Below are 27,557 nucleotides of genomic sequence, written 5' to 3' on the forward strand. Positions count from 1 at the left end.
CAAAATATACATTTTCAATTCCAACAACGTTTCAGAATGGTATAAGTCTCTGTTGGCTTAAGTGTTTCTTGGCACAAAATGCTGATTATATATGTCTCAAGGAGACAATCAGCATGTTCATACAAAAGTCTCAATCCCTAAAACACAATAACATGTGGTTGCCACTAAAGATTTGCTGTTGAAATAGATAAGAAAAGTTCTTCTGGATTACGATATGGGGCTTTGCATTGGAAAGCTTTGGTTTGCATTAAAAGGTAGTTTGTGGCATTGTGAAGTGATGAAATGGTATGCAGCCTAATACAGTTTGAATGGGAAGGAAATACGGTAAGATATAAACTGGTTTGATGGTATTTTTCCCAGCAACTCAGTAATATTTAACTATTTCATTGCTGCCTGAAACAAGTCAGTCTGGTCCTTGCTGAGGGAGTTGCAATGGAGTGCAGAGCTCTTACACAAGGTGTACCGGCACTGTGGCCCAGTTGCAGATGGGCAGCTGCTGCTCGTGCAGAGGGGGCTGTCTGGGGGAAGGCAGCGGAATGGCCCAATACATTTTGGTGGGTCAGAACGTGTATGCATAGTGGCTGTCTGTGGACCAGTGTAACAGTGATGGGTTCAGGTGCATCACTTTGTATCTCCTATGTCTGCTAGAATGAGTTTTATGTTTTCCACTTAAAATCCTTTCCAAATCTCAGTCTGTATTGTTGCTTAGAACTTCAACATCTTTGTGTGCGCAAGTTTGAGAATGGCAGTGTGAACATACGTTGGAAACTTCTGATCGTGCGGTTTTGTTGTGTTGCTGTGATGGGTGTCGTGGGGTTGGAAGAGGCCGTTTATGACAGGTCCAGCTTTCCCAGCAGCTCAGGCCCCACAAGCACAACCACAGAGCAGCGGGTGAGGAGCCCACCCAGAGAAGGACGGAGGCAGGGGAAAGCTGTGCTGCTTCGCTGGAGAAGGCTTTGTTTCATCCCTTCTATCAGGGCTTATGCCAAACCCCCTGTGCTGTAGTGTGTCTTTAAGAAAGACTTCCAATGCTTGTTTAAAGGCTGCAAACGGCAGTGAATCCCCTGTTTTTCTAGTTAAGTTGTTAAAATAGTTATTATTTTGTTATCGTTGAAAATTGATGCTGCATAAACTGGTTTGAATTTGACTGGCTTCAGCTTCCAAGCACTGGATCTTGTTACGCCTTTTTCTGCTAGATTAAATACCCATCTGCTCGCAGCAATCTCTTTCCTATGTAAGTATTCATAGTCTGTGATCAGGTTGCCTCTTAACCTTCTCCTTTATGAACTAAATAGACTGAGCTGTAGGCTCTCCTTGTAAGGCAAGTTTTTCCAGACGCTCTTGTAGCTCTTGTCTGAATCCTTTCCAAGTGTTAAAGGAGGTAGGGAATAAACCAGCTAAGCAGGGGAGGCCCACTTTTGTTTGATTAAGCAGTTCAGTATCAGGAATTGTTCATTCCTATTGAGAGGACTGAAAAGTACATCATGATGAAGAAGAAAAACAAAGCAGTGTGTTTCATCTGGCAAATGGAGGGAAATTCATGTCTCTGTGTCAAGCATCACTTCTTTAAAAAGCCCCGAAATTTCAGTCATTAGCAGAAATACAGACTAAACCTATAGTTGCTTTTCCTTCTTGGTCCCTCTGTCATACATATTTCCCAACATGTCCCAGTATTGACCTCTGTAGATCAGGTTTCTTGACCTCTGATCCTCCCCAATGTTTTGGGTAAAGGTTATATATTTGCTTTGTATAATGCCAAAATAAGTGTTAAAATGACCACGAGAGGTTGCTGATAGAAGCACCTTGATAACTGCATTAATTAAAAAATTAATTTGAGGATTATTTTGAAATATATATTATTTGTTACTTTAAATATACACAATAGACCACTGATGTACTGCAAAGCAAGGCATCTGTATGCACAAGTTGGCTTTTCTGGCCAACTTTAGGGCACAAGGCAGTCACAGTTTATTATTTGATTTAACTGTAGAACAGTGAGTTAAGAGGGAACGTATGTCTCCCTCTTTCTGTTTCTCATTTTCAGAATAGCAAAATAACTACCTATCGGCAGATGTGACTATATCCTCATGCCGTACAATTAAATAAGTTTTTATTGTACTGAGATTCTATTTAGTATAAACAACAAATGTGAATAATTGAAGATCTTAGTGAGGTCTTCATATTGATTGTATTGCCAGCAGTTTGTTTGTGCTGAGCATTTGGGATTCAGTAGAAATATGTTGTAAATATGTTCTGTTTTAATGCTGCTCACATTTAAACATGGTACATTGTTAGGATGAAGCTTGAATTATTGAAGAATCAGAACAACTAATCCTTGATAATATCAGAATGCTTTAAAAAGTTTAAGCGAATACTTTGTCCTTCACGTTATATGACCTGGAAATAAAAGTATACAAAAGGATTTAATAAAACATAGGCTGTCCTGTGTGAGAGCTCTCTCAAGGCTTTTCAAGGAGTAAATGGCTACCATTACTAGAGGTAGTGTACTTCATTTGCTTTCCTAAGAAGCTACTTTGATATTAAGAGAAACTCCTGAGCCAGAATTCGAATTTAAACTCCTGCAGGGTATTTCATCTTGCACCCTGACAGACCAGCAGCTTGTTTGATTCTGAGGTCAACTGTATTACTGGGCATCAAACTGGCTTTAGTAATTTCAGAGTTATTTCTCAATTTTATTTATTTTTTTCTTCTTCCTTGTGCAGCTTCAGCAATGATTTTGAGCTGTGCTGTGGTTACAGAGTAACTGATGACGGCTCTGTTCAGAGTTTCCCATTAAAATTCTACATTTTTCTCTCACTAGTTCCACATTTTAAGTGGATTTGTTTTTTTATTGTGAATGTGAAACCATACATGGTTTCTTTATTATAACACAGCTGTAGTTGGCTCCCTAGAGTACTTCTCTGAGCAGAGTTTCCCAAGGGAACAGTAGTACATGGGTGCTTTGAGGGTGAAGAGGTCCCCCCCATACCCACATTCTTAATAATGATTCAGTGGAAATGTCTCTGTAAAGAAGGTACTATGTATATGTGTGTGCCTGTGTGTTATGTTTAACAGTAATTTATGCTTGTGTGTTACATTATGTATTTTGATGTGATTTTGATCAATACTGTCTATCTGTTTGCAAAGTAAAGCCATCATTTGAATGTACTAGGGCCTGATGTAGTGTTTGCTGAGGTCAGCAGAGACCTTCCACTTCATTTTGAAGGGATTTGGTTCTGGTGCACAAAGAGAAAGTTGATCCACAAGGCTGTTGAGCTTTGCTTGGGATTCAAAGAATAGAAGCTGCATGCTGGAATGTGGTACTTGCCTTTAGGCACCTGGAGGAGATGATGACCCAGTGGAGCTAGAAACAAATGCACTCTTCCTGTTTTTGCAATTTCAATTTCCATGTTGTATGAGATAACTGTAGCCCGTTAAATTCATTGCTTCATCTGCAAGCTTCCTTTCCTGTCCTTGCTTTAAAACACTGCAGCAGTTCCAACACAAAAGATACCTGTTCGCCTCCTGGGTTTCTCAAGCACTTACGTGTACGATTTTTACATGGTGTGTTTCTTTTAAATTTTCCTCTCTGGTAGCGCAGGTGGTGGGAAGTGTAAGCTGCAGGCATTAAAGAAACTAGTGCAGTGTAAACGCATCTACACATCTATACCTTCTCTGAGATCTGGCTCAGTGTAACCAAAAAAACCCTCAGCAAAGCCGTCCTCTTTGGTGTTTAACACTGCAGCCTTGTGTTGACAAGTGAAGGTATGAGCGCTAAACATAAATATCACCTCTCCTCCCCGTGCTTTTGGCACTAAGAAATGCCATTGTCTTAATGTATAAAATTCTTAAGTTTGGCATGGCACGAGTTTCATTTTGAGGCAGGAATATGGCTGCTCTGTTGTAGGCATACCTTGATTTTGTTTGTTGGTGAGTGTGAAACAGCAATTGGAATTTCATCAGGTACCATAACCCCTTGGGTTTGTGTAAGTGTACTTGCTGTATGCAAAGGCCTGGCAGGTAAATGCATTAAGTGTACATACTGGACACTGGTTTCTTAGGTAAAAACAAAACCTATTCGACACACAGTTTAACAAGGTCAAGTAGTATATAAGAAAACTTACTTTTAGTTGATGAGTGAGGGATTATGTGCTGACCTGCCTGTTGGTTGAGGTTTATGAGTTACTTAGCTGACGATAGGTTTGCTCCAGTATTTCACATTCTATGCTACTGCACAAATAATAGTAGTATTTCCAGTTCCGATCCAAATTATGATGATTACTCAACTGCTGATAACTGTTCTGGTTTCCTAGTCTTTTCCCTGGAAAGCTCTTTTTTGCTGCCATAGGTCTCCGCATGCTTCCCTACAATCCTGCTCCTCTCCACTAGGGTTCTTTCAGTGTTTGCTGGGTTAGCAGGATAATTTGCTTTCCTGGCATGTTTTGCTTGTCCATAGGGACAGGCTGCTCAAAAGAAGAGAGACCTAACCTGGTGCATCAAGATGCAGCAACTAGTAACTATCATTAGTTCTGAGTTCGAACCTCCCGGCGCTGAACTGCACGGTCTTCGAGAATAGTAAGATTGATGTGTCTGTTGCTAGTTTAACATGCCAGCCTAGCCTGCTTCCACACTGAGTTGTAGCGTTATTATCCTTCAGCGACAGATATGTGCAGTGATGGTGATCTTTGACCTGCATAAAATAAGTCAAAGGAACAAAGCAAAACTTCAAAGAACACAAGTGCGCCCAACACTTTCAAGCTTATGAGAACAATATACTGTTAGCGTGAGTATTGTGGAGATTTAATCGTTTCATCTGTACCTTGGCATGTTTTTGTAATTAGAAATCAGACAATCCTTTTAATTTTAGAGCTAGAATTTCTTTTATTTTTTTTTTTTTCCTCAGGAATCAGTCCTATGCTTTGATTTTTCTTTTAATATTTTGCATATCACGTAGTCTGATTTATCATGAAAATGTATGTTGCATATGCAACTAGTAAAGAGCACTTACGGTCCTGTTTTTGACAGAATGAGTTGTTTAAGCCAGCTGCAGTAAAATTTTCCCGATTCAGACTAATGATCAGGAGAGTGATTGCAAATTCCAGAACTTTCTGATGTAGGGAGCCAGCAAACAGCTATAAAACCCAGAACAAATGCTTCCTATAATGTACTTTGTTCATTTATTTCATACCATAAGGATAGTTTTGTTTTAATTATTTATGGTAATAAACTTCTGAGTAAAGGCATTCTGCTATATTTTGTAATGATAATGAAACTTGAGTGATGCAGAGCCTCTCCACAGCATCCTGATATTAAACGTGTCTTGAAAACAAAACAAGGATTCGGTCATGTGCTCTTTTAGGATTTTTTTGCTATTTAAATAGGGGTTGAGAGCTCGTTTTCTTCTTCTCTCCTGCCTTTCCCTTCCCCTCAAGATAAAGCAGGGGCCTAATGCTGTTTCATGTATCAGAAATTCACACTGTTAAAAAGAAGCTCGTAATTAAGGCTCAGGATCCTGCACTTTTTAATGTATGAGAGCTCGTGGAAAGCATCTTAAAGAACCTTTCCAAACATTCTCTGCAAGCTTATAGGGAGCATCACAAATTTTGCCCCCTGGCTGCCTTTATTATCATGGGCGGGGGGGAAGTGTGTGTGTGTGTGTCCCCTGAAATACAATTAAAAAGGCCTTTCCGAGTCACCTGTACAATCTTTATGTGCAAACTGTGGCAGACACAACTCAGAGGCTCTTCAGTAGTTCATTCCTAGTGGCATGATTTTTTTTCTCTCACTGGTGATCTATTTAAGTAAAAGCTATTGAAGCAAAAGGCATTTCCTGGGGAATTAATGATCAGATAGGAGGAGTTGATAACCTAAAATACAAGTGAGGGCCATCTATCCCAGCCCATCATTAGTCTCCAGAAAATGCCCTGTACTGAGGGCACTGATTTACTGGTTTACTTATTTTTTTTTAAAGTAAAAAGAATGAAGAGCAGTACCAATTTGCTGTCTGTGTTTTTAACAGTTCTCAAATACTGTGCTTATATTTCATCTGTTTTAACCTGGTAGATTGATAGGATGCCATACTACGCAGTGCTTAAGAACTTGATAAATAATAATGTAGGGAGCATTTGTCAAGAATTAATGCCTTTCAACTAGCCACTTGGAGTACTCTAACACTTGTTAGTGTTTTATTAATTTGATAATTATTAGCCTCCTGAGTGCTAAAATTGAAGTCTTACTTTGCTGGTGGTGGTATTACAACTAGAAAGAGACAAACACTGTAAATAGAGTATTAATGGTGACATTCAATTTAGGTTCTAGCCTTTACAACAGGATGCATGGGGGGTATATATTCTGGTAGGTAGCGCAAATAGAGATGCTGTAACAGTAGCTCCTTACCATTAGTTAGGGATGTTAATGATGTTGTAGATAACAGGACTGAGACATGGGCAATGGGAAGTGGTTCCACTCCCATAGCTGCCGCTCGTTCATTCTGTGGCCATGAGCAAGTCCTTTCATCTTTCCATGCCTCAGTTTCTCGATTGGGAATGTATGTTGCTAGTGGCAGTTACCTGCTTAACGAGTGTTTTCACGAAGTTCTGAGTTAATATGTGTCAGGAGAGCCTTTGTTCCCCATTGTTGTTACCAAATTTGTAAATATTAATGGAAAAAAAAAGAGTGATTTATCTGATGAGTTGGAAGTTCTCATCATTTGGTGTGACAGGCAGTTCCATCTTCTCCCTTCGCCTGATGATTTCTGTCAGCATTATGTGATAGAGGCCTGTAAAATGTTAAATCTTCTAGATCAGATCTGGCTACAAAAATCCTATTTATACTAATGCTCCGATGTGATTGTGCTGTAATCCAGTGAATTAACAGAACCATTTTTAAAAAGTGAGCAAGCTATATTCTGTTCAAGGAAATAGCCAGAATCTATGCAGAACTGAGGAATGTAGTTGGTACAGTTTCCTCAGGAGGATTCATCCTTGATGAGTTGACCTGGCAGAAACCTGTGAGATCAGTAAGTATTGATAGATCTGCTCTCCATAAGGGCAAGCTGATGTATGGAGGGACCAAGGCTGTTTCTGTTCAGATAGAGAAACACTAACACAGAGGAGAAAAGAAACTAAGGAGTCATATGAGTAGATGCTTTTGTATTCATGGAGTATATACCTCCTGATATTAATTTGGTACAATACCAGTTAAAAGAACATAAAGCTGTAGTTCAGTCTTCTGACAGAACTTAATGTGTTGAATAACCGGACTGCAATGGTGAAGAGATCCACGCGGCCATGGCCAGATGACCTCCTTGAGCTGAAATCATTAATTAAAATGTTTAAATCATCAAAATAAGTTAAAGTAGATGTGAAATGTGGCTCTACATGTGCAGTCACAGGGCTTGTAGCTAATGATATGCAAATTGCTGTAGAGACTGTTGGCACAAGGCACTGTGCTCTCCTATCTGACGCACTGAAAGCCGCATTTGTGCTGGCCCCAGAGATGAGCTACCTTAGAGTAACAGTTGACCCTGTCTGCAGGAACTTTTTACTGGGTGTTTAAGTTAATGTTGGGCTTGGTTCATTTTGCTGCTTCCATCAGCTCTTTTAGGGCGTGTTGTCTGATGTGGGGATTGTGGCTTAGGAGGCCAAGCTAGATCTGTCAAGGTGCTTGGTTTTGTCTCTCAGGCTTGTCTTAACCATAGGTGGGTGTTATGTGGCTATAAAATCCACTCTGTAGGATTGTTTGCTTGAACAGATGTTACATTGGCTTTGGAGCTGTAATTATTCTTTATTTATGTCTGGTTGCTTGAAACTGGCATTTAAAGAATGACAGGTTCTGGGTAGTACAGAAATGTGTGTGTGGGGGGGCTGAATTATGTACAGTATGTTAATGTGAGGAGAATAATCTACATTGTAAAATCAGAGAATCCTTCCTAGACCCACAGTAATATACACTTTTTTCAGGCTTTCAGTGTAGTGATGTAAGACTTTCAAGTGGAAAATTGTTAATTTACTATAATGAATTGAAATGTGAAAAAACAAATATTTAGTTAATTGCCTCATAAATCTGTCTGTTACTATCAGTGGAATTAAATTGATAAACAGTTCTTTAAAATTAATTTCCACATGGCAATGTGCAGATTTTATTTTATTTTATTCAAACCCCATTAGGTATTTTTATGAAAGAAAACATAAATTTGTATTTCTGTCACATTAAAGAGTGTGTGTGACAAAGCACACATTTCCTACCGTGGGTACTGAGGTTTTAATACGTTTGGCATAATGAGGAGAGCTCAATGTTAGTTATTTTTAAAGGCAGTACCAGCTGAAAAGTGGAAGTACATCATACTGTCATGATTGTATCATGTTGCTTTACTGTCAATATAGCTTAACTCAGAGTCCTTTTGCTGTTGGGGTCAGAGGATCGTGGACATGATGCTTGAAGGTCACATGTGGTTTTGGGCTGTTGCCAGTGCTGGAAGTGCTTCAAGAGGCTGAGGGGAAGGTGGGCGCTCTCAGGGGGACTATGAAGCTTGTTTCTGGTCACTGCAGAATGGGAGTTCCTGGTGAGAGGTTGGTGGTTTATGCTACTGGGCCCGTATTGCCTCCGCAGCCACAGCTTTTCTCAGTTTTGAGCCTGCTGCACTACCACTTGTTATGAAAGGAGGTGGGAAGCTGAGTGCTCTGTTACTTTAATCACCTAATGACATTATGCCCTGTGCAGTATCAGTTTGTCAAAGTAAGTGGGGCACTACACAAAATTAAATCATTTGATACACTCCATCCTTCCAGCAAATGTAATAAGAACAGCCTTGCTGACCTCTCCCAGTGACATTCAGCAGGAGTGTCTCGTGGGTGTATGACCCAATGTTCTGGAAACGCACATAAAGATAATTCCTTCTTGCTGTATGGTATTGTTAGATAGTCTTAAATTTCAACTTGATGGTTGTCATCTCAGAGTTTAGTGGTGGATGAATGGTTGCAAGTTACAGCTGGTCTTACGGTGAAGTTTAATGTCTGAGAGTCAGGACTCCTTGGTTTTCTTCCCACAGCCGTCTCTTGCTTCTTGAATGACTGTCATCAACTCGCTTAAACTTTCATTCCCCCAGTTGTTCTTCTTGACAATAGTTGCTTCTTCCACCAATTAATCAGACATGACTTGCTCTGATCTGTAATGATCTTTGAGATCTCCCAAAGAAGCCAGCTAGAGGGACAAAATATCAGTGATAACAGTGACCCGCAAGACTTCAGAAGAAGGAGGTTACAAACACATTTTCATTTAGCTTTAATAATACTTTAATAATCAAAAGAAGAAATGTAATGTTTAATATTTAAACAACACTGCATTCGCTTTCTTCTCATGTTAAGTGAGTATTAAAGCAGGATGGAAGCTAGTTTACATATTTTTACAGTAGACTATTTTATTATTAAATACTGAAATGTGCTGGAGTGGGCCAGCCTCCAGTGAATATGAGTCAACTTACATTGCATTTTAATATTTGCATGTTGCATAGTGTAATATTTCTATTAGATGAATGGCTGATGTTAGGGAATTTAAAAAGGATGCACTTTTGTTAAGTAGCGCACTGTGTTCATGTTATGAAAATAAGTGATGTTAATTTGGTGATTGAAGTAGAAGGGACAGAAACATGAAGTGTTTAGAGTATAAATATTATTCAGGATGCAGTAATCCATGTATTTGGTCTTGAAAATGCATGGGACAGTGCTGTGGTATGTGCACCTGAGATTCTTCAGACACTGAAGAGCCCTGTCTGTTTGCCTGTTATAAGTGCAGGTACCCCCCCAAATGCATGTGAGTTCTCTTCTCACATATTCAGTAAAATACAAACAATATTGTTAAATCAGTAAGGTTTTCAGACTATGTGAGTGATAAACCTAATTTGACATAAGGTGATAATTTTCAAATGAGTTGTGAAACTCTTTGCCAGAGACTATTCTGTTTGAGAACGTTCTTTGGAGAAAAGGCTTCTAGAGATGTTAAATACAAAGACATCAGGTCCTTTGTACTTAACACGTAGCTTCATATGCCAAAAATTTCTCAAGGCAGTGTCAGTATTTTGGGGAGTGCTTTGCTCTGTTCCTGAGGGATTAACTGGGCATTCGTGATTGGCTGTTGTCAGAGGCAGGAGGGTTAAAACACAGCTTTGGTCTTACTTTGTTCTGGGAATTTGCCCTTAAATGACCATGTTTTCTTCATTGTGATATTTCTGTCATTCATGAAGTCAGTTATCCATGTGAGATTTCAAACACATTCAAAACATGATTGGGAAAACAGATACAGTTTCTGTTTGGCACTGGGAACTGCAGTGCTGGGATAATCATTTGCATCACACCCACCTTAAAAATTCAAGTAATTTCAGACATGAAATTGTAGTTTCGGCCAGTCTAAATAAGACTCTGATACAATCTACTCTGTCTGAAGAAGTGAAATTTTTTTTTTAAAGTGCTCATTTTTAGCTTTCAAATCCCAGGGCACGTTTCGAACTTGTGGCAGTAACACCTACGTGCCATATCCCTAATAGCACAGCACTCCTTTGTTGAGTTAAATTTAAGGGTGGTGTTGCTTCAGGAAGCATGGTACATTTGCTTTACCTTCTCTCAGTGACAAGGTCTGTAATCTGCTGCCTGTGGGGTGTGTGTGTGTCAGTACTTACAGTGGCATAGAGGCAGATTTCGTTGTTCCCCAGTCAGTTGGTTGAGATGTTCTGTGTACAGTTCCTAACATCACTTAAGAAAATCGTGCTTTAGCTCCAAGTGGTAATGGCCTCTGGGGTAGATTGGGAAGCTTATTTGGTATCTCATTTGATTTTTGTTTCTTTTTATGAAGACATTCCTAAATTTCTTTTTATTTGCATTTGTCAACCCAGGACATCTATGCAGTCAATATCTGTTGTAAATAATGACCATAGAAGCTGTGTATCTCTGATGTGTGCTGGTTTGTACTTAAGAATTTTTAAACTCTTGGCAGTGGATAAAAAATTTCTGTTGGCAGGAGGAATATGACAGAAAAGCTAGTTTGTACCAAAAAGTTGATGCTGCTTAGAGCTGGCTGCGTTAAGAGACCTGGCTTTTTTATCATTATTAAATGACTAGGTTCCATCCAACCCTCATTGAATTCACTGGGAAAATTGCCAGTTGCATCAGCTGAAGTTGAGCTATGCCCTTAGAGAGGATGTAAACCTCAGCAATGCTAATGAACTTTGTGCTGCTTTGGTTAAATAATTTTGTCACACTTTACACTCTTGTTTATAAATGAGGAATAAATATTATATGTTTGCTGGAGACATGAGCAGTATTTGTTATAGATTATCTTCCTCACTTAGAAGCCAATGATTATGATAATCCATTGACCTGCTGACTCTGAATCTAGTTAGGAAAAATAAGTACAAAATATTATTATACTTTCCTAAAGCTGTGTGTAACAGACACCTTGTTGCTGTGAGGCTTTTTACAGTCTAGTGGAAGAAGGCTTAAAGTCTGGAGTTTGAAACATTCTAGGTTCTTTCCAAGCTGATGACCATTAACTCTCATGAAGTTACAAAGTCATTGCATTGTCTGCAATTTGGTAGTGCCCAAGATGGGTAATATATGTCACAACAGCACTGAAAAGAGGATGCGTGTTTACTTGAATCTGAAATGAGAGTACCTTGCATTTATTTGATTATCTCTTTCTTTTCCAGTAGATATTACTACAACAAATGGAGGCAATTATATAGGGTTTCAACTGAGAGAAGAGTAATTTATTTAGAATATAATTTCTCTAGCCAAACAGTGCCCTAAATAACAATCAGTTAAATTATATTAGGCTTATGGTACTATTTTTCTGTGCATTTGGATCTATGAATCAGTCTGTATGGGTGCACTGCACACAGAGACCTGCGTGCACTTCCCCTTCAATCTAAAATTGATGAAGGAAATAGTCATCCTGCTGAACTCCTAATTTTCCTGTTGGTGGTATTCTTCAGCACACGTTAAGTTTAAGAACGTGTGGTTAAAGAGCTGCACAGCATGTGAAAATGCTCCAGGGAGTAGAGGTGCCTGTTAGTAAATGGATGCATTTATTGGAGCTGTAGGAATAACATGGAAGCACTTCTGTGATAAAATACTCAAGTAGTTGAGACTGCGGATTCATCTGTATCCACAAGGTTGTGTTAATCAATGATTGTTTTGTAATGTTTTTTAAAAAGGCTAGATTTATTTCTGTTAGCTATATTGCATATCATTGCCAGTATTTTGAGAAGCTACAAATGTGTGGACTCCATTTTTAAGGAAGCATCCTACAGGTGCCCAGGAAAGCTTTGAGTAGCAATAGTAAAGAAATTTTTAAATTATAAATATGAAAAAGGTAAAAATAAAAGTAGAATTCCAAAAAGCTGAACGCCAGAATGGTTTTCAGCTCAGATTTAAGAATTCAATCTATACACATTAAGTGACAAGAATTATTTTGTGTTTGCATACATTAAAGTACATTTTAATCTTTGAAAATGGTACATTAATAAAAAGAACCTTGGACATTTTGAAGATTTTTTTTTTTTAATAATTTGAGGTATCCAGGTAAAGGAACTGTGACAAGCATTGTCAGATCTTTCATTGCATCAACTTAGTGCTGTGCCTTGGGAGTGATATTATGTACAAATACACACTTTGTAGTACTACTATGCTATGTTTGCTGATGGTGTGTATAAAGAATAATGCACAGCATGCAAGTAAACAAAACTATGTTCATCTGGAACACATTAACACATAGAATACTGGTGCTGATGAGCAGGTGGAGTATGATGGCAGCTAGGAAGCCATTAGGAAGGTATGCAGTGAAATAGATTTGAATTACAGTATCAGTGAATTTTGAAGAAACTTCAAATTCCAGGAGATCAACAAAATTATAAAACAAATTTAAAACTGAAGGAACCATCATATCCTTCATAAGGGCAGTGAAATTTCAGATTGAACCTCATTCCCTGTTCAACCCACTTGTACTAATCAGTGTCCCCTCACAGTCACAGCGCATTACCTGTCTAATAAAGCTTCCTAATCCAGCTCCCATGTCCTGAATGTAGTTCATTAGATGCCAAAAATGCTCATAAATTTCACATTTATCTAAGTTTGTTCCAGTTTATCAGCGGTTTAGTGTAAGTTGTAACTAGATTCCAGGTGTTTCTGGGAAGTTATCAATGCCATAATGTGCATTCATTTATTAAAAGAAAAAAAAATTACAGCAGAAATAACCCCCTGATGTTATCTTAACTAGTTCTTTTATTTACGCATCAAATGTTTACTCTTAGAAATGCTGCATTTTGGAAAGCTAATTTATGTGACTGATGTTCTAATGACTGTGTGTCTTTTAATGTCCTTTTGAAGGTGTGGTTATAACCACTTTTCTCTTTAGTTTTCCTCCCTCTCTCCCTCCCTCCTCCCCTTTTCCTTTGGTTTTGCTTTTGTTTTCAATACTGCAAATCTGAACTGACAAGAAGACTGTAATAGGACTCCAAAACATACCTTGAACACACATTGTTAACCAAATTACAATTGCTGATGTCATTTACACATGTTGCCTTTCAAAGGCTGAACATGTTCACCTAATTTGCTTTTAAAATATCCATAGCAGTGTCCCCAAGCATTTTAACAAAGCAGAAACAGTTAATTATTGCCAAATAACGATATCCAAATATAGTGGTCTGCAGCTTGCATTCAAATATATCTGACAGCACTTCTCTCTTGAAAAGAAAATTGTATAAATTACCAGTTATTATAATTTTTAATAAATAAGTCTTATCTTGCCTGTGTTTCTCTCTTCCCTTCCCACCCCTCTGCAATACTGTTCAACAACCATACTTGCAGTGGGACCATTTCTATTACAGAGTGATTGAGCTCTGATTTACACATCAATTACCCAACTTCATGGAGATTTTCATGCTCCCCTAGCTGACATCAATGAAGCATAACTGCGTAAGCGCTTTATTTCATCCCAGTTTTTGATAACTCAGACTGATAACTAATCATATTGAAAGACAATGTGCTGTGATACAGGAAACAATAAATGCTCCTCTTTGAAACTGCATCTATTCTTTATATCCTTACTGTTCAGGAGCTTATCTCTTTCATCCATTCCTCCAGAATCGTTCCTACCAAATTCACATTAAGGAAAGGTCTGGGGTTGCATAATACCAAAAAGGGGAGAAAATTGAGTGAAAATAACATTTTCTGGGTACTTGGGGGGGGAGAATAAAAAGAATGAAGAATATGACAAATATGAGCCAAACCCTTAGCCTCCTAGCTTAAATTTCCATAAATTGCCCAGGGGTCTCTTGGGTGTTATTTTGTTCGGAGGCTTTAATCTTCTGTATTCTCTATCAAATGTGCTACAGGAATGGCATTGTTTTTAATGCAAATTGTTAAGAGATTTAGCTCATGTGGATAGATAACCAGTGACCATCTCAAGTGCTTCTCTACAGAACTGTTGAACATCAAAGATGGAATATTCTATTTTTTAAAATCAATCATTTATCTGTAAGTGCGGTGATAGATACGTTCTGTGCTAGATACTTCCAGTAACTATTCATGCTATGAAGAGCACAACATTAAAGTAAATGTTAAATATGAAAGATAGTGAGGAGTTGTAAAGCTGTTCTATTATGGCTTGATTGGTCTCTGTCAAGTAGTAAAATTACTAGGACAAAGATGCAGGTTCAGTGCTGATAAACAGAGAAAGAAAACTTTTGCTATTTTAAGTGTGGTACTGCTTAGGATGATATCATTAAGTGAAACAGAGACTTCAGATGAGCAGAGAACTTAACAACATTAAGTTGGGCATATTTCTGCTTATATGTCAGGTTTTGAAATTCCCCTCGTTTACTGAATACATTTTAAGACCTGCAATGAAATTTAAGACCTAAAGCTTTTTTTTTTTTATTCCCCCTTTTGTGTAATTTCGAGTAAATGTATTCAAACACCATAGTGCACACTGGGAAAACCTGAATGTACCAAGGAAGCCTGTTCTTCCCTTACACGGTGTTGTGGTACTCTGCTTTTACATGAAATCAGTGGAGGTATGGTGAAATAAATCTGGAGTTATATAGAGGTAAATTCCTGATGTAATGTATTTGCTAGAAGGAGTCTTTTACCTAGTTCAATTATCAGGTGAAATGCCTTTTGCCTTACGTTTTTACTGGCATTGAGAAAGAATTGCCCTGATGTGGAAAAGCAAGCGTGTATTTTAAGCATGGGAATGTTCTCATTGACCTGAGTTGGATTTCTCCTGTAAGTCAAATATGTTCATGAGTGGGTTTTCATTTGGGATGTGTAATACCTTGTGCAGGCACATGAGTGAGTTCTCAAGGAAGCCCAGTTTCTGAATTGACTTCTCCAACTTCCTGAGTGCTTGTGGCAAAGCAATGATTCCATCCCTAAGTCAGAGCTAGGAAGAAATAAGCTTGGGAAAGGACTTTCAGTTCTCAAACTTATTTTCTATCCAGAGCGTCTTAGTTTAGAAGCTTGTGTTTATTTCTTGTTTCCACAAATGACAAACATTTCAGTTTGAGAACTTCTTTCATCTTTTAGGCATATCTGATATTTTAAGGGGGCTGGAACTAGTACAGGGGGATCTTTGATTTGATCATAGTGTGCATTTTCATGAATTCAGGTATGTTACTGAGAACAGTGACTACTTCTTCCCTAACTTGTGGATAAATGCTGTTTTCCTTGAATGTTGTTCATTTATCCCCATGGATGTAGTCTGTCACTACTATAAAGCTTCTCTGCTCCAGCTTTTTTATTGATTCTTTTCCTATTGGGCTTTTGTTGTTTTGACTGAATCAACGGAGTGATGTTCTGTTCTCATTCATGATTCTTCTGCAACATTAGGTGTTTGATAATTTTTTTTTTTGTCTCCTACTTTTTCTTCATATCACAGTGACTACTCCTTCAAATTTGTTTGGTCTGATTTCTTTCTTCTACTCTTTCTCTTGTCTTTCAGGCTCTTGTCTTCCTTGCCTAATCTTCTGCGATCTGGGAGACTGTTTGAGTGGCTTAGTTAGCACATCCTTGAAGAAAAACCCCAAATGCAAAGGCTGTTTAGCTGTTGGTCTTATTTCATCAGCTTTCCTTTAACTCCTCCTTCTAACCTCGTGCTCTGTTGCAGTCTGTCCTGAAAGGCTTTTTCTTTTCCTTCCAGATCTTTTGCACCACATCCTCTCACTTTCACTACTGACACTTAACACTGTCTTTTCCAATGCCCCGAATTTTATTGCTCTAGTTCTCCTTTTTGTAGACAGTGCATGTCTGACTTCTCTTTCTTACTGCCAGATCCACATTTTTAGCTTCCAGTCCAAAACCTATGTACATGCCTGATATCTTTTGCCTTGACACAGCCTCCTCGTACCTCAGCCCCCTTCTCCCCTGCTCCATTCTCTGCTTGGTTCACATTGTCCCTGCAGCCATTGTGGCCCACGGTGAGGGTAAAAGGGTGAAGCTCCATGGATCTCACTGATGATCTGCAGATTCACACAGGCTGAGCACCTGGCCTGTTGCAGCACATCAACTTACCCTGTCCCTTAGGGTGTCCGTAGCTGAGAATGATGACAAATGGAGGTCTGCTGGTCTGATTTTAAAGGATTAAGTATCAAATGCTGTTATTCAAAATGCATTAGCAGCCTGCCCAATGTTAAACATACCAAACCAATAATACAGTTATGGTTACTATTCTTTCTGCCATATCCAGCACTCTGGTAATTTGTAGATCAATGGTCTCATATGCTTCTGGAACATTCTTACTGCTCACCATTCCTGATCTTCTCATATTTATATACAGACTTCCCCATTCAAATTCAATTATTAATCTCAGAAGTAGTAACAAAACAATAAAGCTCATGTATTTAAACTACATTGTCACATAATAGCTGCCCTCTCTGATCATGGCCTGCAGCTGTTTACTGCTAAATCTCTTTACAAATATTTGCAAAAGTCTGTATTTGTGATTTCCTGCTCTCCTGGCTTTAGAGGAGTCGTAAAGTATTTCTTATACTAATGAGACAGGCTGAACTCTGGTGTTCCTCCTGGTATCTGACTGTAGTTTTCACTGACACCTTCACCACTAATCACATATCTGTATTTCACAGAACATTAGTTAAACTAAATATTAAACATAAGTCCCAGGGATTGCATTGTGGCCACATTAAGAGTTTCTGGAGAGCATCCCATTAGGTTCTCAGTGCACTGCAGCCTTAAGATCTAATCAGCATCCCTCTTTGGATTACAAGGAATCCAAAGAAGTTGTTATCCTAATCTGTGTATGATCTTAGAATATTCGGCTTTCCAAAGCCACAATCAGCACCCTGTCAAGCATTCCCATAGCAAAAGTACATGTGCAGAGAAATAAGCCAAGTAATTGACCTGACAGGATGAGCAAACCACTTCCTTTTGAACAGATACTTTGGATGCGTGAGGCTGCCATGTGACTGTGAGTAGAAAGTTCAAACCAAACCTTTATTTTTTGTTTGTTCTCACAAAAAGAACAAGAGACAGATTTGAATTGATGCAGAGGTAGCAATTCACGTAGGGCTTTGCTTGTGCTGTAAAATGGATGCTCACAGTTTGGTGGTCTGTAAACACCATTGGGGTCCTTTGTGCTCACTTCTTGGGTGCGTGGAGTAGATACCTTTCATAAACACGTGCACTAATAGAGAAATACTTCACTTTGTTGTATTGGAAAATACTGTTTTTTCAACCTTTTGCTGTTAACATTGTAAATAATGTCTTAGCTTAACTTAATGTCTTTTAAAGTGATTATGCCACTTTGAATTACTGCTGTTTTCACCATTTTTTATTTGTGGTTTTGTATTGTGTCATAAAACATATCTAAATAGTCTTAGAGCCCTTGTTGCTTTTTCTCTGATAGGATATGGCAAAATGCCTCACTTGGTTCCCTGAATACTTTGCATGCTTGAGACCAGAGCCAGCTTTTAGATAAGAGTGCTGGAACCGCACGTGAAGGGTGAGACCTGTTGTGTGCCTGTAATCTATCATTCTGTGATCAGTGTGTTCAGTGGCCTGGTCCAGGTTGATTTGAATGGGCCCACTATTTCACCCTGAAACCCTAGGCCAAGGTTGCCATTTGAGAAGCTGTAAAACGCAGCTCTAACTTTCATGAATAATTCTTTCTGAAGTGAATGCTGGCAGTGCCTGGGATAGGACTGCTCCCATAAGCAAAGATTACTTAGGCAGGATGTGAAATTCTGCTTACAGTAGATCCACTCTGCTGGTGTCGAGACTGGGCTTAAAACTTCGTAATGATCTGATCTTAGTGTAAGAGTCACACAGTCAGTGGGTCAAACTGCTCAAAGAAATCCCTGGAAAGATCTCCCATGAGAGGGGTGAACACGGAGTCTTCCTACTGCTCCTGGGCTGGGTTATTCTTTGCCTAAAGCAGCATCCTATGTCAGAAAAATTGTGGGGAGAATTGGACTCAAATTTGTCCTCATCTTTGTGTACCAATTTGGGAAACAGTTTGTAGTCACTTATTCCCATACCTGTGGATTTAAATCTTGATTTAGGACATGAAAGGGGGGAAGCTTGTGACCCCCTACACCTTTTAGTGAACACGTCACTTGTGGTTTGCAGTGTTGTGTCAGCAATATGATCACATATAGTATAGTAAAATGACTGCTGGTTACAAAAACTTCCCTTTCAAGTTCCTCATGAAACCAGCAAATAGTACTATAGCTTCTGCAGAAATACTGAGAATGATTATAACAGCATTCTGGAGCTTGGTGTTCATGCAGTGATGTCACCAAGAAATAAAATAAATAAATTGTGGCATCTTTTCAGCCTTCTAACTTGTGAAAGAGAAAGGTGGATGGAAATCATTCAGCTCAGCCTGTGTGTAGGTGGCTTTGCATTTGGTTTACAAGCCATATTTAAGCCTTATTCAATCCAGCCAAGTGATCTCGAATTGCTTAAAGCAATTATTAATTAATATTTTGTATTTAGGGATCTTATTGTGGCATTAGTCTGTTTTTTCTTTCCTTCCCTGTACAAAACCAAGTATATGAGTGTAAGGATACGTGGAGTCATCAAGCAACAGACATACGCTTTCCTGTGCTCTCTGCAGGGCTTGCAGGTTCAAACACAACCTGCCTGAATCATAAGAACTTTAATTGAGTAGATAAAGAGGTCCTCATAATTATAAACTGCAGTAGGTATAACAAGAGGCTAAATACATAGCTGTGGTTTTAATTAGCTGGTGCTTCAAATTAGTAATTGTGGTTTCACTCAGAAATCAGTGACTTTATACACTGTTAAAGCCTCATCACTGTGCAGTTCATTCCTCATTATATCTCTCGGTGTGAAGCTTTCAATACAACATCATGCTGAGGTAAAAAGGCAAAAGTTGTAGGTATTTGGTTATCTTCCAAGTGCAGTGGAGCTCTATGGAGATTTAATTAATTCTTGCCAGAGATAGGAGAATTAACTGTTCTTTGTTACATATGTAATACGTATGTTTGTGTGTTTGCATTTGTACATGGATGGTGTGCATGGATGTGTGCATGTATGTCTGGAATCTGCTTATAAGGGATAATGCTAGTGCACATACTGGATCTGCTATTCAAGTTGTTGTCTGGAATTTGGTAGCTAATTAGCTAACACAAAGCAGAGCCAAAAGCCTCATAACAAATCAAATCTGGGCTGAAAGCACAGAAGTGTCCCTTTATGCTTGTCGCATGAGAGATTGTCAGTGCAAGTTGAAGCATGCATCTTTCCCTTTCCTCTTTCCATTTTTCTCCCTCCTTTAGGGTTTTAATTATATCTTTTCCCTTAGAGGAGCAGGAGGTAGTTTGCAAAGCCAAGAGACCAAAGTACTTCAGTGCTATTCAGGGGAGAAGTGAATGTGGTCTCTCAGCTTGTCATCTAGGTCTGGCAGGTGCACAAAGTAAGCTGACATACAGATAAGTGCCACTTGCCATTGCTACGCTGAGGTGCTAGATCCTTTTCTGTTTGTTTGTTTGTAGAATTATCCGAGACTGGAATCAACTACCCTGAAGCGTCTTCCGGGAGCCTGCTACAAAAACACTTTTTAAAAACCCCTTGACATCCACAATGAAACCATACATAAATTTTAACAAGTACATGGAACAGAATTAGGTGGTCTAAATCACACGAGGCTGAACTGGAGCAGTGGGATGGATAGAGACAAGTGTTACACCGTTAAATGGATTTGAAGGTGTTGCAGTGCTTCCCTGGCTTTGCATTTGCTTTCTCTGCAAAGACACATTGATTGTGGGCACAGGTCTGTGTTTGTGTGTGTGTGGTGCATGTATGTTTGTACAAATGCATCAAAATGTATTTTACTCTTCTGCATAGTGCTCTGTTAATTTGAAAAGAACATTTTTGTCTGTTTTCACTTTAGCAGTGTACTTAGTGTCCTACTGCCCAATTTCACATATTATTATGATTACAAATTTACATTTGGGAAAATTATTCAGTGGCTGTTTCTTTCTTTCAGAATTGCTCCCAGGAGTTGCATTGTTTCTGATGTTTTGCTGCTCTTACTGATAGTAATGAACATGTAACTAAATTATGGGGAAAATAATGTGTCTTTTTTTTGTCTTTCTCTTCTTCAGTCACTATGAGCAAGACCGGAGTGCACTTAAGCGGAAAGAATGGGAGAGAAGAAACCAGGAGGTCCAACAAGATGAAGATCTTTTTGCTTCAGGTTTTAACCTCTTTGGGGAACCCTACAAGGTAAATTGCATTGTTATGTTTTACATTTTCAGAATGTCTTTAACCTGAATGCATTTTACAAATACCAGTAAAGCTTCTCTTCACCTGTAAGAAAAGAAAGTATAACATCTGCCTTGGAAGTTATACTTTTGAACACACTGATTATCCAGATCAGCACATGGCAGCAGAGCAAATTGAATACTCTGCCCAACGTTTCATGCTAGCATTGACAGGATCAGAGTTTTTGTTAGAGTACAGTTCAAGATTTCTTCCCGTAAACACACAGCAAAGTCCTGTCATGGAAGTACATGCAGCTGATCTGTCTAAAATGGAGTTCATACTTAAAAAGCTAGTACTTAGTCCTTTTATTTTTAAGAAGAAAATATACCTGAGTTGTTAAAACCAATGTCCTCTTATAGATAATGAGCCTGTAAGCTTTCTTGTGCAATCATAACCATCCAAAGAAGTCTTTTGGGAGACTGAATCTTTGGGGAGCATAACAAGGGTATGAAAGGGACTTATGACAAGACTTATTCTCTCGAAGGAGCTTTGCTGCCTGAGATTTTCATCACCAAGGGATGTCCCTCTTTATGATTTCTGCTGCTTTGATTTTCAGTAAGCCATTCCCTGAAGAATTCATCAGAATGTAAATTTCCATATCTCTTTCTCCTCCCAATCAGTGACATCCATTGAAAGGCCACCACTTCATCTTTCCATTTTACATTGTTAGCAGCTGTAGGGAGGATGAGGGCTCTTTGAAAATCGCCCGAAAAGGAGGAGGAAAGACTAGAATTATTATCAGATAGTGCCTAATAATTATAGACTGGGAGAATATGACGGATACACTTGACTCCTAGCTGTACTTTGGTTCAGGCTGACTAAGGAGCGACAGGCCTCATGTCCTTGGGGTGAACTCGTGAGCTGGAAAGCCCCTGGCTCACATACCAGGGGGTGGAGGTGTCTTGAAAAATATTTCGAAAGGTGGTTTCAAAACTCAAAAATGCAGATAACTGAAGTACAGAACAAGATATCAGAGCTAAAGCAAAGACATCTATCTTGTCTGTACCATTGACTAGCAGCCAACTACTTCACCCTATAAATATTACCATCAGGATGGGCCCAGTTTGAGCTCTCCCTGAATTGCAGCTGGATTGCACAGCAGCTAACTCTCCCCTTGAGCAGGGATGCCTCTCAAGGTTTGAGATCTCTTACTTGAGACTAAGAGATCCTTCCTTACCCAAGGCAGAGAGATCCCTTACCTGCAAGAGATCCTCGGTAAGTGATTGATAGCATGCTGAATTAATAATATGAAGCGTTAGTAATCTGTGTAGCTAGTGTAAATATTGTATGGATAATTCCATTAGGCATGAACTGTTGACCAAGTTTGAGACTGAGTTTGGAATCAGCAACACACAGGCTCCAAAAGGAGTTTAGAAAGCAAGGGGGTCCACTCTGAAGCTCATGTATGGTCCTCCTTGCTCTTTGCATCTCTAGTCTCTGTGTGAATCATTTTAACTCAATTTTCCTTAGTATGTTTCTTCCATGCAGTAATTAATACGGTAAACCTTGCTTCCAGCCTTGCTTCAAACTTACTGAACCGTGGCAAACCTCTGTTAAATTGTGTTAAATTCCATCAAACTTATTGAACTCTATCAAATTATTATTTTACCTCAATAAAACATATTGCTGCTTCTCTGTTTTGACTGAGGTGCATTCCACTCATCCATGACAGACTTACTCAGCCAAATAAGGACTCTGCACTAGGGCAGTTTGTTTGTGGGTTCTTTTCGTTTTATTTTTATAAAAATCTAATCAATGCACTGTTTCTGCACTGGACCACATTTTAGCACCTTTGTGGGAATAATAACTTGCTATGAACTGATTTTGTTGATTTTGTTTTCTGCAGGTCATGCAAACATTTTTGTTCATTTTAAGTGGTCAGTGCAAATTACTGCGAAATTTTGTGTCAGGAACTAAAAACACCACACCCTCATTCTCACCCCCAATATGAATGGTAATACCTGATTTTACATCTGTTAGTGTGTATGTGTTCGCACCAAGAATACACAGAGCACGTGTTTTGTCAAAAATGTAACAACTGAAAACAAAACAAAAAAAAATCATTCTGGTGATTTTTCTGAGCAGATTGGGGTTTTATAATTGCTTTTCACCTGCTTGGTGGAGAAGTTTGTCAAATCTGTGGGACTGAGCAAAACATAATGTATTACTATCCTAAAAAAGTATTGTAATTACGAATTGCGAAAGATAAAAATTAGGAGGAAATTGCATACAAAACAGTTACATCTGTCTTAAATTTGCGAAACAAAGAGAACCAAGACTGAATAGGAATGCTGGGGCTTGCCTACATTTTACACTATTGGGGGGGGTGGGAAAAGGACCAAGTGATAGACTGGTATTTCCTTGGTATCATAAAATGGTTAGGGTTGGAAAGGAGCTTAAGATCATCTAGTTCCAATCTCCCTGCCGTGGACAGGGACGCCTCACACTAGACCATGTTGCCCAAGGCTCTGTCCAGCATGGCCTTTGAACACTGCCAGGGATGGAGCATTGCTAAGATCCAGCCACAGCACAGATTCCTAGGAACTAATGAAAGCTCAATCTAACTCTTAGTGGATATGTAGCGATTTGTATTTTTAGGCAAGTGCAAAACTAAATTCTCGGGATTCCGTCCATGTTGATTCTAAAATGAAATGAAGAGGCCATGAAGTGAGATGTGCTGCACGTTCAGTTTGAATTCCTTTTCCATTTTGAGATGAACAGATGTTTCTGTGTGGATGAGACTCAAGGCCTGGTGCACACAACAAGCTGACAGGGTATCCCATCTTGTCTCTCCTGGGTGCTGTCAGCGGGAACAGGAGGAGATGAAGCACTGCCTAGCAGTCAACTGTTGTGGCCTGTGGTGAGCACAAGGTTCACATCCTCAGCTGGGCTAGCTCAAGGGATGGCTGGTATGCCTCTCAAAGATCTGTGGCTGTGAAGTAACATGGAGACTACAGCAACAAAGGGAAGGTTGGGAATATCAGGTCTCAGAAAATATATCTTTTCTTTCCTTTTATTCCCAGACCTAGTATCCTTCCTTCCTTATCATTTCTTCCTCACGTGCTTCCACAGAAGCCCAGAAGGGACTATTAGGGTAGGGAATACCACAACTGCTGTTTTGATGTTTTAAAGATTGAACAACTAGCAGCTGTTTAAGATTGCTCTGAGGCTGGGGGCATTAAAACCTGTCCATTTTCTCACAGAGTTTACTGCCATTGTGTATCATGAGATGTGTGGAGTATCTGCCTCCATCTGTCATGTCTTTGCTTTAACTGTTACAGCATTTTCCTTTCTATCTCTCTGTCAAATAAAATTTAGGTGATCATTATGGTTTTGGACAAGTGCATGTTCCTACATTGATTCTTTGTAGTGTATATATGTGTACACATACATGAAAAGAGATATTTATTTCTGTGGGTGTATAAAATACATTTGTACATGGTTATTGAAAGATAAGTGTTCTTTTGAAGCTCTGCTGTCTCATGTGGGGAAACAATGACAATATTTTGACAACGTGATGACATCCAGCGTTATTTCGGGAAGGTCGGGCAGCGAGGGCTGTGTTGCACTTTAGTGCAAGTGGGTTGTAGGTCTTGCCCTTGAACTCTGGTGCAACCTGCTAATGCTAGATTTTGCAGAAGGGATCAGAGAAGAGCCTGCAGTGTTGTGACAACAGACATTTGAAAAAGCAATGTCAAAGTTTTCCTGAGAGAAGCTACAATTTTACTGCTGAGTTGTTGATACTGTTTAAAGTTTTGAATTAGTTAAGAGTTTCAGAGATGAGTGTTTTAGAGAAAACAGTAGGAGTATTTTTTGTTACCATTAGAAGAAATTGCCTCAGAAGAGTTCAACTTGACAAAGAGAACCCAGTGGGCAGCATTTCCACTGGGGAGCCTTTGGTGAATGTTAAATCATTCATCTTTTTCAGGTAAAGCCCCTCAATACTATTCAGGCTTAGCATAAAAAAAATAAATAAATAAATCTCAGCTTCTAATCCGTGGAGGTTAGTTTAACTGTGTGGCATGAGAAAGTGAATGAATTGTGAAACCTCAAGTTTCATGCAGATTTTCACAAAACCCTTGTAAATTGCGCCTACAAGTTTGAGTGCATTAGTTCTTTTCTTTGTAAACCTAGAATGCCATAGCTAGCTAGCAAATTGGTCTTCCAATAGGATTCTATTACAGATACTTACAGAAAGCAATAGAAGCAAAGGTAGGAAGGTATACATTTCCTAAATTAACAAGAGCCTAGGATGAGGGGGAAGGCTACTAGCCATGAGTCACAAACCAGACATATAATTTATGCCTTGGAATACTCAGAAAATGCTGCAAAACTGTGGTTCAACATGCTGTTCAGAAAACAAGATGTGCAGAGTTGTCCTTTAAGAAATAAGCCAATTACCCAGAGTATGAAGGTAGAAATTGTCCCAAATTTGGAAGTAAAAAAAGCGGAACCACAAATTATGACTGGATTTTGTGTTTACCTTGCTGGTATCCCAGCTTGTCAAGGATACTCTGCTTCTCACAAGAACCCCGAATATGTTGAGTAAATAAAATAAAAACATTAATGTTATGCTTTATGTCTTCAGTGCAGGTAGTACACTGCACTACACACCCACGCTCATTCAGGTTGTGTTGCACAAGTCTGGTCTTAGTTGTGCGTGTTCTAGCTTTATTTAAGCGTAAGCCAAATTACCACTCACGTTCACGATGTGTTTTTTGCTTTGCAGTCTAGTCCAAAGGCCATTGAAGACAGCAATAATCCTTCCATTGACTTCAATAACTATTGGATATGAGCTTTAGTGCACTTAAAATACGCTAAGGATGTTTAAATTAATTTAATCTCTGTGCTTTTCAGGAAATTTATTTTTTATTAATGCTCCCAGTAAATGACTACAAATAATAATACTTTCTACAGTGTCTTTTATCCCCAGGATGTGAACATTCTGCATAAAACAGAGTTAATATCAGGCAAAATTATATTAATCATTGTGACATGTAAAAGAAAATAGGTGGAATCAGATACCTCCAACACAGAAATGATTGAAAAGCTCTACACGCAAATTAGAATACTGATTCCTTCTATGAGGATCTAGACAAGAGCCATTTAATGTGCTGTGATGTTGAAGTGTTCTAGTGATGATATGTTGTCAGTACTTTTTTGGTTTGTTTTTTTTTTTTTTTAATTAAAAAACCCACAAACTTTTGCTTTTTGGAAAGAAAGCGAAATGCACCCTGGAAGTGTAGCTGAAGCAGAGGTGAAGGTTGGTGGTCGGGCTTTTTTTGATACTCGGCTGTTTCCCCTGTGCTATCGCATAAGGAGTTAAAATGTTTGGGGAAGGAGGAAACAGAACAAGTATGTAAGTGTTTAGACTTCGCATCATAATTCCTGCTGGGCCCTTAAGCACAATGGAATCTCCTTGTTTTAAATTTGGGGGTTGAATAGAGAGAGCCTGGTTTTGGCTGCTGCCCAAACAGCTCATTGTGCAACTCAGTTGAAGGAGACTGCTCATATACAAAGAGCTTATTCTTAGCTTAGCTAGAATATAATTTTTGCCACTAAAATGACCAACCTAGGGACTTACTTAGTGAATAAAAGTGATTCTCCACAAAATTGGTTCTCTACAACTGGTATTATTAACTGTGTCAGTTAGGAGCACTGGCAAAATGCATATAGATGAGAGCAGCGTTGAACAGTTAATTTTTAAATCATTGCCTCAGTGCAGTGGTAATATATGTTACAATCCCTGAGAATGAGCAAAAGGAAATTTGCATTTATTATCTTCTTTTTGAAACATTTTTTATGGCCTGTGCAGTACTAAGGGGAAAAAGAATCTTTCTGCAGTATTCTTCTCATCTCCTGACTAGTTCAGCAGTGGGAAATATAAGCAGATATTTCAGGAGAAATCCATGCATGGATTTTTTTCATCACCAAAACTTCTGCTTAATACTTGAGGAAAATGGGATCAGTGGCAGGTAGGATCCCTTGTTGAGGAATGAAGTGTGACACTCTCTAACCAAGCACAAGCTCATAGTGCTGCCTTACTCCATCTTTATGGCCTGGTGTTAGGGCATCTTTGGACTGTGACGCTGTTTGCTGTATAGAGTGAAAAAACCCAAACATAGGTAAAAGCATAGTTGGTTGTATGCTGTGGTATGTTACATACACTACAACTTTCTCATTTAATTCCAGACTGTAGAAGTTAACCATCTGCTTAAACAGGAACTATAGTTTTGCTTTGATTTTATCCTTTGAGTCTTATAAAGTAATAAGCATGGGGAATAAGATGTTTCAGTTCTCTGCTGGTCATTTCAGTGGAACATAAAGGTCACTAACAAGGCTGGTACTTTGGGTCTCTGTGGGGTGAGTTAGAACAGGAAGAGAGGAAATTAGCTGCATGTTAATTATAGCTTCAAGCTTATTTGTCCAGCTTTTTACAAGTGAAAGAGAAAAAAAAAAATAAAAGAAAAAAACCCCCACTTGATGCTTCAAAAGTATAATAGCAATGAAACGCAAATGAGTCAGTGTTTACTTATTACTGGAATTCAGAGAAAAGCGGGACTCACAAATACAACCAGCCTGCAGACAACGGAAGAATCCTGGTACTTAAGAATGTAGCAATTGTGTCTATTTATGTTCTGTAAGAAAATATTTTTGAATGGTCTTTTACTGGAAGTTACTGTAGCATTTGAGTGGGTAGAAGCTTTTTCTTTTCTGGGTTGAGATGCTAGATACCTCAGGTCAGCCTGAACGCTCTGTGGAAAA

General features: G+C 38.8%; 1 protein-coding gene across 5 annotated transcripts in view; it reads left to right on the forward strand.

Annotated features, from left to right (window-relative positions):
• The window catches only part of AFF2 (AF4/FMR2 family member 2), a 342,188-nt gene that overhangs the window by 66,741 nt on the left and 247,890 nt on the right, over window positions 1-27,557 (forward strand). For 4 of the 5 annotated variants that reach the window (XR_003993337.1, XM_030498544.1, XM_030498546.1 and 1 more), the window contains exon 2: window positions 20,633-20,753. Coding sequence is in view for 3 of the 5 variants with exons in the window: in XM_030498544.1 (XP_030354404.1) it covers window positions 20,633-20,753 (121 nt within the window). In the remaining 2 variants the exon portion in view is untranslated. Of the gene's footprint in view, window positions 1-17,910; window positions 18,007-20,632; window positions 20,754-27,557 lie in introns of all 5 variants that reach the window. The other variant, XM_030498548.1, reaches the window with a different exon arrangement.

Source organism: Strigops habroptila, chromosome 9, assembly GCF_004027225.2.
Source record: "Strigops habroptila isolate Jane chromosome 9, bStrHab1.2.pri, whole genome shotgun sequence".
Lineage (NCBI taxonomy): Eukaryota > Metazoa > Chordata > Aves > Psittaciformes > Psittacidae > Strigops > Strigops habroptila.